The sequence below is a fragment of the Benincasa hispida genome, chromosome 3 (genome assembly GCF_009727055.1).
Source record: "Benincasa hispida cultivar B227 chromosome 3, ASM972705v1, whole genome shotgun sequence".
Taxonomy (NCBI): Eukaryota; Viridiplantae; Streptophyta; class Magnoliopsida; order Cucurbitales; family Cucurbitaceae; genus Benincasa; species Benincasa hispida.
Genome location: NC_052351.1, coordinates 17847724 through 17860845, shown reverse-complemented (window position 1 = coordinate 17860845; position 13122 = coordinate 17847724). Strand labels below are relative to the sequence as shown.

The 13122-nt window shown below is 31.8% G+C and overlaps 1 protein-coding gene across 2 annotated transcripts; it reads left to right on the top strand.

The window, feature by feature from the left end:
* The first annotated feature begins 474 nt into the window (after window positions 1–474).
* On the top strand, window positions 475–4089 carry LOC120073850 (floral homeotic protein APETALA 2). Of its 2 annotated transcripts, none has more exons than XM_039026733.1 (10): window positions 475–1350; window positions 1565–1590; window positions 1721–1751; window positions 1860–1947; window positions 2051–2196; window positions 2280–2324; window positions 2434–2528; window positions 2671–2810; window positions 2904–3161; window positions 3253–4089. In XM_039026733.1, the coding sequence occupies exons 1-10, from the start codon at window positions 869–871 to the stop codon at window positions 3466–3468; spliced, it is 1527 nt and encodes a 508-aa protein (XP_038882661.1). In that variant the 5' UTR covers window positions 475–868; the 3' UTR covers window positions 3469–4089. The 2 variants fall into 2 exon arrangements, with proteins under 2 accessions (XP_038882661.1, XP_038882660.1); XM_039026732.1 differs by having other exon boundaries at window positions 482–1350; window positions 3247–4089.
* The last annotated feature ends 9033 nt before the right edge of the window (window positions 4090–13122 follow it).

Below are 13122 nucleotides of genomic sequence, written 5' to 3'. Positions count from 1 at the left end.
TATAGCCAAACAATAAACTTTTAATTTTTATCAAGATTTATTAGACAAATTTATAGATTTACTAAAACTTTTGGTTTATTATTACTATTAAAAAAAAAAAAAAGCATCAGGGTTAAGGTAAAAATGAAAAGGGGGAAGAAAAGAAGATATAATATATATATTAATTATATATATATATAAAGAATAGAAAAGAATAGAAAAATAGGGAAATGGTATATGTTTTTTTTAAAAAATAAAAAAAAGGAAGAGCGTAATAGGAAGTGAGTTAGAGGTGAATGATGAATGATTAATTAGATATTTTAGGAAATTGAGTAATTAGCTATCTTTCTTAGTCCTTCCGCTGTCTATTTCCATTATTGGGTAACACAAATGGAGTAGGAGAGAGAGAGCTTTTTCGATTTGGCTAACGTGGGAAAGTTGTGTAAGAAAGAGATGGTTCTTTTTTTTTTTCTTTTTAAATTAAATTTCTCCTTCACTCTCTCAAATGGCAATTGTAATTGTAATTATAATTGTAGTTGTAGCTGATAGATGTTTTTCCAATAAGAAAAAAGAAACCAAGCTGGTAGATGCAAAGCAAAGGTAACATAACACACAAATAAATACATTTGGTTTAGGTTTACACAAACACAATTCCCCATCTCCCTCTCCTCCCATTTTCCTTCCTTTCTATAAATTTCATTTGGCAAAAGAAAATTAAAAAAAAAAGAAACAAAGAAACAAAGAAGGGTATTAAGGATGGATGGGGTGTGAGGCTTTCGGGTGATTAAAAGCCCACAAAAAAGAGAGAGACTAAAAACTCAGCCTTGGAAAAAGCGCAAAAGAAGAAGAAGAAGAAGAAGAAGAAGAAGAAGAAGAAGAAGAAGAAGAAATGTGGGATCTGAACGATTGGCCTGATGTGAGGGAAGAGGATGAATGTTCCTCCGCTAAGACATCGATTGAAGGAGAAGGAGAAGAGGAGAAAGGGAAAAGAGTGGGATCGGTTTCAAATTCAAGTTCTTCGGCTGTGGTTATGGAGGAGGAGGAAATGGAAGTGGAAGGATCCGATGAGGAGGAACCCACGCCCACGCCCATGGTCACTCGCCAGTTTTTCCCAATGGAAGAAACTGAAGAAATCCAACCTCCCCTTCATCCTCCGACTACTAATAATACTTCTGCCGCCTTCCCTCGGGCTCACTGGGTTGGAGTCAAATTTGGTCATCCCGATCCTCTTGCCCCTCCTAATAATTCTATTATTCCCACCGACCTCTCTCACCCCATTAAGAAGAGCCGCCGCGGCCCAAGGTCCCGTAGCTCCCAGTACCGCGGCGTCACTTTCTACCGGAGAACCGGCCGTTGGGAGTCTCATATTTGGTCCGCCCCCCTCCCTTTACTCTTCTTCTTTTTTCTTTTTCTTTTTTTTTTTTTTAAAAAAAACATATATATTTATACTCCCTCTCTCTCTCTCTACTGCAATTTCTGTTTCCCAAAACCCACTTCTGCTTTTGGAATTGTGCAAGCAACTGAATTCAATTTAATTGATTTGGTTTTGGTTTTAATTTTTTTCTTTGGTTCTTGCTCTTTGCAGGGACTGTGGAAAGCAAGTCTATCTCGGTATGTTTGGTTTGCTATTGGTTACCTTTTTTTTTTTTTTTTGTCAATTCATTTCGTGTCTTCTAACAAAGAGAGGTGGGATTGGTTTTTTTTTTTTTCTCCTCCACCGCATCAAATGAATTGGTTACAGGTGGATTCGATACGGCACATGCAGCTGCTCGGTGAGCACTCCCGGTTTCCGTTTCTGCTCTCTCTCTCTCTCTCAAGCTCAAACAGAATTCGAAATTGAAATGGGAATTTTTATTTTAATTTTGTTGTTGTTTGTTCAGTGCTTACGATAGAGCGGCCATTAAATTCCGAGGAGTGGAAGCGGACATAAACTTCAGCATCGAAGATTACGAGGACGATTTAAAGCAGGTTTATTGAATTATCGGTCTCGGAAATTCTTCTTAATTATCAATTATACAGAGTTGGTTTTGAAATTGTAGAAATATTAATTATTATGGTGGATGATGAACAGATGGGAAATTTAACGAAGGAGGAATTTGTGCATGTACTTCGCCGACAAAGCACTGGGTTCCCCAGAGGAAGCTCCAAGTATAGAGGTGTAACACTTCACAAGTGTGGAAGATGGGAGGCTCGAATGGGCCAATTTCTTGGCAAAAAGTAATTATTTTCCCCTCCTTCTTAATTTCCATTCCTTCTTTTCTTTTACCCAGTCAATTACCCAATCTCCAATTTTATAACAGGTATGTCTATTTGGGTTTGTTCGATACGGAGATTGAAGCCGCAAGGTCTGTTTCTCTTTTCTTTTTTTCTTTTTGTTCATCTCTCTGGACAGCTAATTATTAATTTGGTTAAATAAACAATTAAATCCGGTGCACATGATGATGATAACGATAGGGCTTATGATAAAGCTGCAATCAAATGTAATGGCAAAGAAGCTGTCACCAATTTCGATCCCAGCATCTACGAGAATGAACTCAATCCGACGACTGGTAAAAAAAAAAAAAAAAAAAAAAACAACACAACACACAATCACAGACAGATTAATGTTTTTAACTTGTTGTAAATGATTTTTGTTTTTTGTTTTTTTTTTGTTTGATTTCATAATATATATATATTTATATAAATATACAGATTCAAGTAGCAATTTGGCGGATCATAGTCTTGATTTGAGTTTAGGAAATTCAAGCTCAAAACAAAACGACAGCCCAAATGGTTCCATAGCTCCACACCATTCTGATTGGCAACGTAGTCAAGGATTTAGACCTCTTCAGGTTCTTTTCAAATTTCCATATTAATTAAACTTTATGGGTCGTCATTTTTTTTCCCGATTTAATGAAATTTATGGGATGTGTATTATGTTAAAGCTAAATTTGGAAAATGGAGGAAGTGGAAACAAAAACTACAACAATTATGTAGAGAGAAGAAATAGATACCTGGAGAGTGAAACCATGCAGCTGCTGAGTCAAACGCACATTCAATCTCCAGCTTCATTTGAAATGCAAAGACACGGTCAAGCTCAATTCAGCCGCCCGCAGACGGTTGGTGGTGCGGCAGATCAGCCCCACTCCCAGATATTGCTTCACAATCACAATCACAATCACAATCCAACCTTCAACTATCAAGTATGGCTTATCTAAATAATTGTGTACAACGCTAATGCTAATGCTAATGCTTGATGTTCTAATTTTGGTTCGTTGTTTTTTGAAGATTCAGTTTTCAAGCAGCAGTAATGGAGGCCGAATAGTAGGAAATGATCTATCACTATCTTTAAATGATCAACTTCAATCGGGGCCATCTCAAGTTCTTACAACTGCTGCAGCATCATCAGGATTCGCACCCCAGATTAGACCTTCCAAAAATTGGCTGCAGACAACTATGCCAGCCGTTATTCTTGGCTCTGTTACGAAAGAAAGTGGTAGACTCCCCTAATGAGGGATTTTAGGAGAAGACTGTGGTTCTCCTTTCTCTCCTCCACCCATTCTCATCACTCTGCAGATATTTCCAGATTGCGAGACATAATGTTCTCTTCGACATTGGAATCGATTTCTGCCATTTTCAGAAAGTGAACACCGTCCTTCCCCTTCTCACAATGTTTCCGAACTTGATTAGACAATGGCTTTCATTGTCTCATGAGACCATCTTGACATCTAAACATAATTTTTCCTCCTATTTCCCCATCAACAAACTTCTCCCCTCCCAAAAAGAGAGAAAAAAAAAAAAAATCATGAAAGCTTAATTTTGTTACTTTTGTTTTTCTCTCTCTCCATTTCCCGATGAGAATTTAGAAAGAAAGGAAAAATGAAGTCCCCCCAAAAAGAAAAAAAGTTAGTAAAAATTGAAGGTAATGGATGGAGAAAAAGCTATTTTTTTTTTTTTTTTTATATAATATTTTTTAAATTCTGACCGAGGATTCATTGTGTGCATTAGCAGCAATTCCCAATTCCTTAGACATTTGCTTTGTTTTGTCTACCTACGCGCTCTATATTTACCCTATATTTGAACTCTCTTTTTGAGTAATACAAATAAATATTTGTTAGAAAAAAGCGGCAAGAGGGTGGTAGTGTTGTCTACACTTTGTAGCTCATCAAATTGAATGATCATTTTCCAACGATTGTCATTTTCTTTTTATTGGGAGAGATTCCCTTTGTGTTGTCTCAAATAGAATATATAACCAAGTATAATAAAATATAAAGAGCTCACATTTGGGGTTAGTTTTTGTAGCAATGAGATGAGACAGAAAATAAGTGGGTTTTAATATAACTATGAATTTCTTTTTTAAAAAATAAACAAATAGTAATAATAATTGTGTGTTTTAGAGAGTGTCTTGGAAATGTCACTGAATGGCAATGAATAGTCAGCATCATAGTGTCCTTTGAATCAATTCTCTTCTCTCCCTCAGCCAAAAGCAGTCAGACAGTGCTATTATGACGATTGGTTCCTTTCATCCTTACCCCAAACCCCCCCACCCCCCGTCCTCTGTTTTCTTGCGTTTACCATCACTAATTAAAACACACATAATCAAAATTTTAATTCGCATAATCTCCTTGTATTTAAAATAACTTGGGTTTATGATCTCGGGAAAAAGGATTCAATTTCTTTTTGCAACCGTTTCCCCCATTGGGTAACAGAAAATGGTTTAACTTTCAAGGGATGGGATTCGGAGAGTTTTAATAATATTTAATCAGCTTTACTCACACTTCCCTCTCAGTTAAATCACAGAGTGGGAAGGGTTTGTACAGAACTTGCATGTGAAGCAAAAGCAAACCGAGAACTTGAGAGCATACGAGGAAACTAACAAACATTGTCAATTTGTTTAATCATTTTATTTTATTTGTTTGTTTTTCCCCCCCCCCCCCAAGTTCCAATTAGGATTTGATTATTTCGATGACAGTGGGATTATTCAAACCAAAACCCCTGTTTGGGATATATATAAATTAATATTATTTGTAAAGTTTGGTAGAAATTGATATAATATTTGGTTACAATTTCGTCACTCACTCCGTCATCACTCATTATTTTAATCCGTTTCTGTAATCAAGTGTGGAAAGGTGAACACCACATCCAGCAATTTGTGGGGATTAATTAAAAAAAAGAAATGAATAATTTATGTAGTCAACCAATGGATTTGAGATATGATTATGTGTTATTTATTTAATTTTATTAAAGAAGCGAAAGATATAATTAAATAGAAATGAGGAGCTGAGTTAATGTGGAGTTGGTTGACGAAAGAAGAAAGAGGAAGAGGTTGGGGGTTGGGAGAGAAGTGATCGGTTAATACTTAATAATGCCAATTAATTGATGAGTAATAGATATGATATCTAGTTTTAGTGTGTTTGAATTGGGTATGAAATAATTTGGGAGAGAGGGAGAGAGAAGTTAAAAACGGAAGAAGGGACTGGTCCAGTGAGTATACCATTACCATATTCCACGAATGTCTTTCATTCAAGGCCTTGGTTTACAACACACTTACTCATTCCTTCTCATTTTATCAAATGCAAAGGGAACAAACTGAACACTTTTTTTTTTTTTTTTTTTTAAAAAAAATTGATTTTATTTAATTTTGATTGGGGAAGAATGGTTTTGCATCGAATCTACAGAACACTGCAAAAAGCTCAGATGGACACAGATTAAAAAATCTCACTCTACCTATGACCCTATGAATAATTAGCTTACCTTTTACCGTTGAAAATTATTGTCCCACACCCACAGCGAAGAGAGAACACAGCACAGGACAGATTACCAAATGCTACATATATATCTGAAAGAGAAACACATTCCCCATTGGGGAAAAACTTCAAAGTTTTATTATTATTTTATTTTTTTTAAAAAAAAGAAAAGAAAAGAAAAAGATGATGAGTCTGTTTTGTTGGGAGTTGGGAAAATAGAAAATATATATTATTGTTTGAAAATGATAAAATAGAAGAAGAGGAGGGGTTTTCCTGAAATGTATGATATAATTAATAAAAGAGAAGTGAGGAATAGTGGATTAGTGAAGTAGCGTAAAAAAAGAAGGGAGGGAAGGGAGCATTGAGTGGAGTGTGTTAGATCGTTTTCATTGATTGGGTTTGATAGAGAGAAAAGTTAAAGGGGGAGAAAATGGTTTCCGTTTGTGAGAGGAAGGGGTTTCATAAATAGAGACTGTGTATTTCCATTTATGGCATTTCATGGCCCTTTCATCTTCTCCACTCTAATTACACTCTGCTTTTCCTTTTTCTTCTTTCCCCTTCGCCCAGTCCCTTTCTCTGACCCTCTACACTTTTCTTTTCTTTTTCTTTCCTTTCTTCTTCTTATCATTTCCCTCTTCCTCTTTCTCTTTTAACCTTCTTCCTCGTCTAATTTACTCACTCTTACCTATTTCATTTTCATTCATTTTTCCGCAATTAAATATAAACAACTCATTCCAATTACTATCTTACCTAATAACCTATCAAAATAATCGCTTACCTATTATTATTATTATGAAACAAATTACATACATTTGATTTAACATTTGTTCTATATATATTTTTGGTGGTATTAGGTATATATGACAATAAACCCCCCCCCCCCAAAAAAAAAAAAAAAAACATAGTCACAAATGAAAAGACAGATTATTAAAATTTCCAGATAGTGTTGATTTTAAGAATGAAAAGATATATATATATATATATTTTCTAAAGAGAGAGAGAGAAAGTATGTTTGGACATGAAAACCTAACAAACAAGTATAAATGAATGAGAGAAGGGGGCATCTTAAAGTGAAGGGAAAAGGGGGTTAGGAGTTAGGCTTAGGACCACGAAAATGAAAAGAAAAAAAAAGAGGTATTTTTGTATAAGATTGAAGGGGTTGTAGGGTAAGGTATGTAGGTAATCTAGGTGGGTTCTCCACCCACTTTGTGTAAAGGATATATCTTGTCTAAGGAAAGGGAATGCTTCTCATATAACTATCTTTCATTTCATTCATTTTCTATATAAATCATATACATCCCTTCAATATTTCTCTCTCTCTATCTTTCTACTCAACCCTTATATAATTAATCCTTCAATAAGATTATGGAAACATGCCTCTAAACTTTATGATACTTTCAACTTTTAAAATATTCTATTTTACTTTTCAACTTTAAACTTGTTTCAAAATTACCCCTTTCATCAACTCTTCCACTGAAATAAAGATCCAAAAGTGGTGTAGCGATGACTTGTAAGATGCTGACACATATGGTAAATGTGGCAACTCGATTTTAATTGTCATTCAACTTTAGTTTATGTTTCAAACAATTAGATCTTATTTATCATTAACTATCGAACTTATTTTATTAACTTTTCATTTAAAACAAAGCTGAAAATATGACCCATGGCGAGTAATAAAGAACATTAGTCATTTTCTAGATGCTACGCAATTTGGAGGCCGAAGAGAATGAAGTTGGAAATTATGTTAATTGAGATATTATTTTCCTCCTCTCATGATCAAAAGAATTATGGGGTAAATAACCATGAAGGATAGACGAAATTTGGGATCTCTACTCTATCTCTAATCAAATTAAGGAAAATTAATGTTAGGGCATATATCAAGAAGAGATACAGACAAAGAAATAAAGACAATCCAAGCTAGAGATCATTGTTTCTCGATATATTTCTTACATATGAGGAAGAATAAATTGTCGACTTTTCTCATAATACGTGGCTTCTCCCAATATGTTAACAAAACTTGTTTATCCTTCTAAAATTATGCGTTTCCTTTTCTTATTGAGATTTTTATCCTCGAATGTGGTCTTTGATCTAAGGAGTTAAGAAGTAGGAGTTTGTAAACTATGCTCCCTGCCATTACTAAAATACATCAATTTTATATCTTATTGACTTCTTACATTATGGACCTCAAAAGTCCACAACTTCCTAGACTTTACAACTCCTTATTCTTTACAATTCAACTTCTTACCTCAAACACCTCCTTAATTTTTCTCACAACTCTTGCTAAAATACACGGAAATAATATAACCTTTCTTTTTCAACTAATTGTTACACTATATTTTTGCCTTCATTTTAAAGAGGAAGCTAATGTATGGTTTTATTTATTTATTTTTTTTAAACAATTCCAAAGGTTAAGGGTCAAGATGGAAAATTTTGAAACAATAAAAGGCATAATTGAAACCTAATTTAAAGTTCAAGGACATAAATAAAGCATGTCACCCATGAGTTACATCTTTCATTTTTCAGTCTTCACTATAACAAAAAAGGTTGATTGAAAAGTTATTTTAAAACAAATTTAAAGTTCAAAGGTAATTAAAAAAGAAAGCGAAAATTATAAATATAGCAATCATGCCCGAAGTATTTGCACAATGCAAAAAAATTGTAGATATAGCAAAATTTAGATTTTGCTTTTGAAGTATATTAGTGATAGACCATATTGCTAGCAGGGGTTTATCAGTGATGGACCATATCACTGGTAGAAGTCTATTAACAATATAGTCTATTATTTAGATTTTGCTATATCTGCAATTTTTTTTTTTAAAATGATGTTATATACTCAATTATTATATTTAAAAATGCTACTCAATGTAATTACCCAAAAGAAAGTTGGAAAAGTTTAGGATTTATTTTTTTATTTTTTATATGTGTGTGTGTAGAAGCTAACCTAAAAGGCTATAATTAATAACCAATTGTTGACCAAACTCATAAGATTAATGAAATGTAGCTCAAATTACGGAATTATATGTGTACATTATAAGCAAAGATATGTCACCACTAACTCCAAAAAAGGAAATATTGCATTCAATATTTCACACTGAGGACCACATTATTAGGTTTCCATCTATGATATTTTCTTTCACATCTTAATGCAAACTGTCCTTTTCTTCTCTAAATAATCAAGGTCCCATTTGACAGTGATTTTTTTTTTTTTTTTTTTTTTCTTGTGTAAAAGTTAGTTTGTTTACTAAATATTTTATGTTCTATTTTTCATATGTTTAGAAAAATGTTGGTCAAAATACTGTTGTTTGAGAAGTAGATAACTTTGAAATGCTATAAAAGGGGTAACATTCATGGGAAGAAAAGAGGGAGATTTGAATAGACAAAAACCAGGATTGATAAATTTGGTATATTTTTTAATGGATGCAAATACAATGTAATCTTCAGGATTTACAAAATTTTCATAGCCTGAAATAAGAGGGGAAAAGTCTGAATCCTAAAGTTGTGCAATAAAACATTAGACTTGATTAAAATTTTGTTTGGGTAAAGTCAATGGGTGTCATTTTATACATATGAATTAGGACCACAGAAGATGATGGTGAACATTTTTAACTCATCTATCTTTCCCATTCTCATGTTTATAATGCCTCATCTCAAAAGTCACCCACTAGTCTTTTTCAACTTCTCTATTCATTTCTAACTTGTACATTTATTACATTTTAGTTTCTTAACTTTCAAAATGAAAATTATCATCACCTTTTTATTTGCTTTCTTAAAAAAGCAATTATTATTATTTTGGTCCCAATTTTCAAATAATATATATATATATAGCTATTTTGGTCCTTAAAATACAAAATAGACCATCTTGATTATTGTTTATATCAATCAACTTAATCAACTCCTTGGTAGAGTATTCTACCCAAAAAACTCCTATCAATATATCATACATGTATGTTACACATAAGTACGTGCAGTATCAACATTCATTATATATGTATTTTATTAATAGTAAATTGTGTATACATTTTAATTTATTTGTATATTAGTATTCATTTAACGTGTATTTCATGTATAAGATTTTGATATACCTACATTTATTTCACATGCAATTCAATAGTAAATTAGGTATTGCATTGATGGATTGCCACTCATTTAACATGCATTTAAGGTCAATAATTAGCATGTAGATCAGGTAGCTAGATTCATTCTTGCATCAAAATTCATTTAACATGTGTATTTCATATGTAATATTATTAATTGAATGTATAATTGGTGTATAAGTATCGATTTAACGCGTATTTTAGTATTGATGAAAACAATATGCATACAAAACCTAGCTTCTACATTTGGAATGTAATCTTGACTTTAAAAAATAAAAAAGAAAAGGGAAAAAGAAAATTCTGATATAGAAAAAATAAGTTTGGCACAATTTGTTCCTATGTTGAGAATAATCAAGGTGACATAATAAGTAAACAAATTAAAGCAAATGAAAGAGAAAAAAAAAATTATTTAGTTATATTGAAGTATATGCTTAATTACAAATTTCTCCTTGGAGGAAGAAAAAAGGCTATTTTCCCTTTTTAGAAAGTAAAATTTCTAAAGGGAGGATGGTCACACTTCTTTAAATTTGAAAGTAGGTTCCCATGAATCAAAAGATGCCCTAATACAAATCCAGAATAAGATGGAAATGAAAGTTGTCATCTTTTATAGATGCTTTTTTCTTGAAATAACTAGATCAAGATGACAAAAGAAAATATATAGAGAAACAAAAAGACATTTATGACCCTATTAGATAGGAAGGGCTAGAATATAGGTAACACAACATATTAACTTCACTGATGCATATAGCTTATCTTGTCTTTACTAAGAACTTCATGGTGGGTCATTCTCACTTTTCTTGTTTTTAGGAAAAAGAAGAACAACAAAGCAATGCCATAATTGAATTCTCCCAAACTTACATCTTTGCAAATCAAATAAAAGTTTTGAGAGGAGACGAAAGCTGCAATGGACTGAGTAGCTTTGTTCGCCTCAATGAACAATATTAACGGCGTTCCCAAAATGAAAAGAAAAGGAGGATGATTCTGAGTTCTAATCAATATGGTATATTAACCATACGAACAAAATTTGTAATAGATAGATGGATGAATAGATATTGTTAGTTGTGGGAAGTTGCATGTGTAAAGAATTGAATGTGGGAGTGAAAATTGAAGAAAAATAAATGTGAAGTGAAGTAATAGTGAGAGTAGGTAGGGTATATGCACATGGTAGAATTATTGCATTTAGACCCAGAGGAGTGAATGGAGGCTATTCCATTATACACAAAACACAATCCCTACATATGATTTCCATAATATTTCAGTTTCCCAACTGAAGACTTTCCTGTTTTGGAAAGTTTGGCAGAGTGGATTTGTTGAGATTTTAAATTAAAGGGACGACTCAACTCTCTCACCTATGGACCAACCAATTTGTTTCCTCCTTTAATTACAATCCTTCAATGCCCAAAAAGCTACAATTAAACTTTTTATGTAACCATTTCATCTAACACTTTATGTTAATTAGGTTAAGGTACATTTTCCCTCTCTATTCATTATTCAACCTTTTTGCCTTTCCAATTAATTTTACTTTCCTATTACCTGCTTCTCAGTTCTGCTTCCATCCTTGGGACCAGAAAACTTTCCTTCATTTTTCGCCTCTCTCTTCAATTTCATTACTTCTTTCTAATTACAAAAAAAAAAAAAAAAAAAAAAAAAATTCCCTTTCAATTACTTTTTTTCCCCACTACATCGTCTTACTTTCCCATACATAAAGGTTAACTTGGTATTAAAAAAAAAATTCATAAAACTTTTGAATTTCTCCCTCTTTTACTCTAATACCATGTTAAATTATAGATCAACTCAACTAAATTTGATTTGATTAATTAATTATTTTTTTAATACTTGGAGTGTGATATATATAATGTGTGCAGGAAGGGTAGATAGTACATCTGTTGTATTGGATTAAAGCTGTTTATTGTTTACCTCAAATGAGGAAACTGGCTAGATTTCATTGTGCATTCAAGTCAGAAATTTTGAATTGACCTTTTTCCTTGTCTAAATATGAACATCTCCACCTATTTCTTTCCTCTCTAATTTTTGGGCATCTAAACAGTGAGATTCCATTTCATTAACCATTTCCTTTTATCTTTTAATTTTATTTTTTCTTTTTTTTTTTAAAAAAATCATGTATCTTTTGCATTTTTAAGTTAGTAGCCAAAAAAAAAGTTTTTTAAAAATAAAAATTTAATTGAAACACCGTTGAATAACTGTGTTTTTTTTTTTTTTTTCCCAATTAATTTTCTTTTGTGCGTCTCCCCGGAGAACCTAATTCTTAAAATAAATGAAGCTATTTCCTCTTTTAGAATTATGGTCCTTAACAACAAACGCCACCAATGATCCATAGTAATACTAATATTAGGTCATCTAATTACAATTTTAAAAATTTTGGTAAGAAAAAAAGGTTAGAGGTAAAGGATGAGCATTTTTTAGTCAAACAAGCCATGTAATTTATAATAATTACACAAATTACAGATCTTCAAAATCAAAATTACAAAAGGTTTTCCAATTTCAGGTTTTGTTACCTACCATTGAGTTTTTGAGGACAACAATATTGGAGTAAGGATATCAACATCTAACCTATAATCTTGACATCATTAAAATTACAAAAATATCATATTAATTGGATGTTAATAAAATGGGAATTTAGTGGTAAATTCAAAATGTATAATTAGGGGTATGCCTTTAGAAAATTGTACCTACAATAGATTTTCAAATTCAAATTTGCGTTTATTCGATATTCCAATTTTGCCCTCTTAACATACTCACATTTCTTGGTATATTACTCAACTAATATACCACATTTAAAGTATATCAATTGTGTATTTTTTTCCATTAATTTGTATACTTTATATATATATATTAATAGCAATACGAGTTATTACTCACTTTAATTTCTGTATTTGCTACATTTTCTTTATCCAATTTGTAATTTTTTTCCTTTTTTTTTTTTAATAAAAAAATGATGTTTCTTTCATTTTTAAGAATAAATGTACAATAGATTCAACTTAAAGCTCACTAGCACTCAGTTTAGTATACTTATTTTGACAATTTAGACATGTTTGGAAAAACTAGAGAAAAAAATGTTTTAAAAAAAATCATTTTTATGAATATTTTTAAACACCTAAATAACTAGTCATTTTTAACCGTGTATCAATAGTATATTAAATTGTTATCAATAGTGTATCGGCAATGTATCAAGTGTATCAGACATATACTAGTAGTGTATCAATTGTATATCAATAATATATCAAGTATATAAAGTGGGTTGAACTTGTTTTTTTTTTTTTTTTTTTTTTTTTGCTATTTTTGTAAAAGTAATAAGTAAGGGC

Coding starts and splice junctions, on each gene's coding strand:
- LOC120073850 (XM_039026732.1), top strand. CDS start 869: ATGTGGGATCTGAACGATTGGCCTGATGTGAGGGAAGAGGATGAATGT. Junction 2,529..2,670: donor TGAACTCAATCCGACGACTG/GTAAAAAAAAAA, acceptor ATAAATATACAG/ATTCAAGTAGCAATTTGGCG. Junction 2,811..2,903: donor AAGGATTTAGACCTCTTCAG/GTTCTTTTCAAA, acceptor ATTATGTTAAAG/CTAAATTTGGAAAATGGAGG.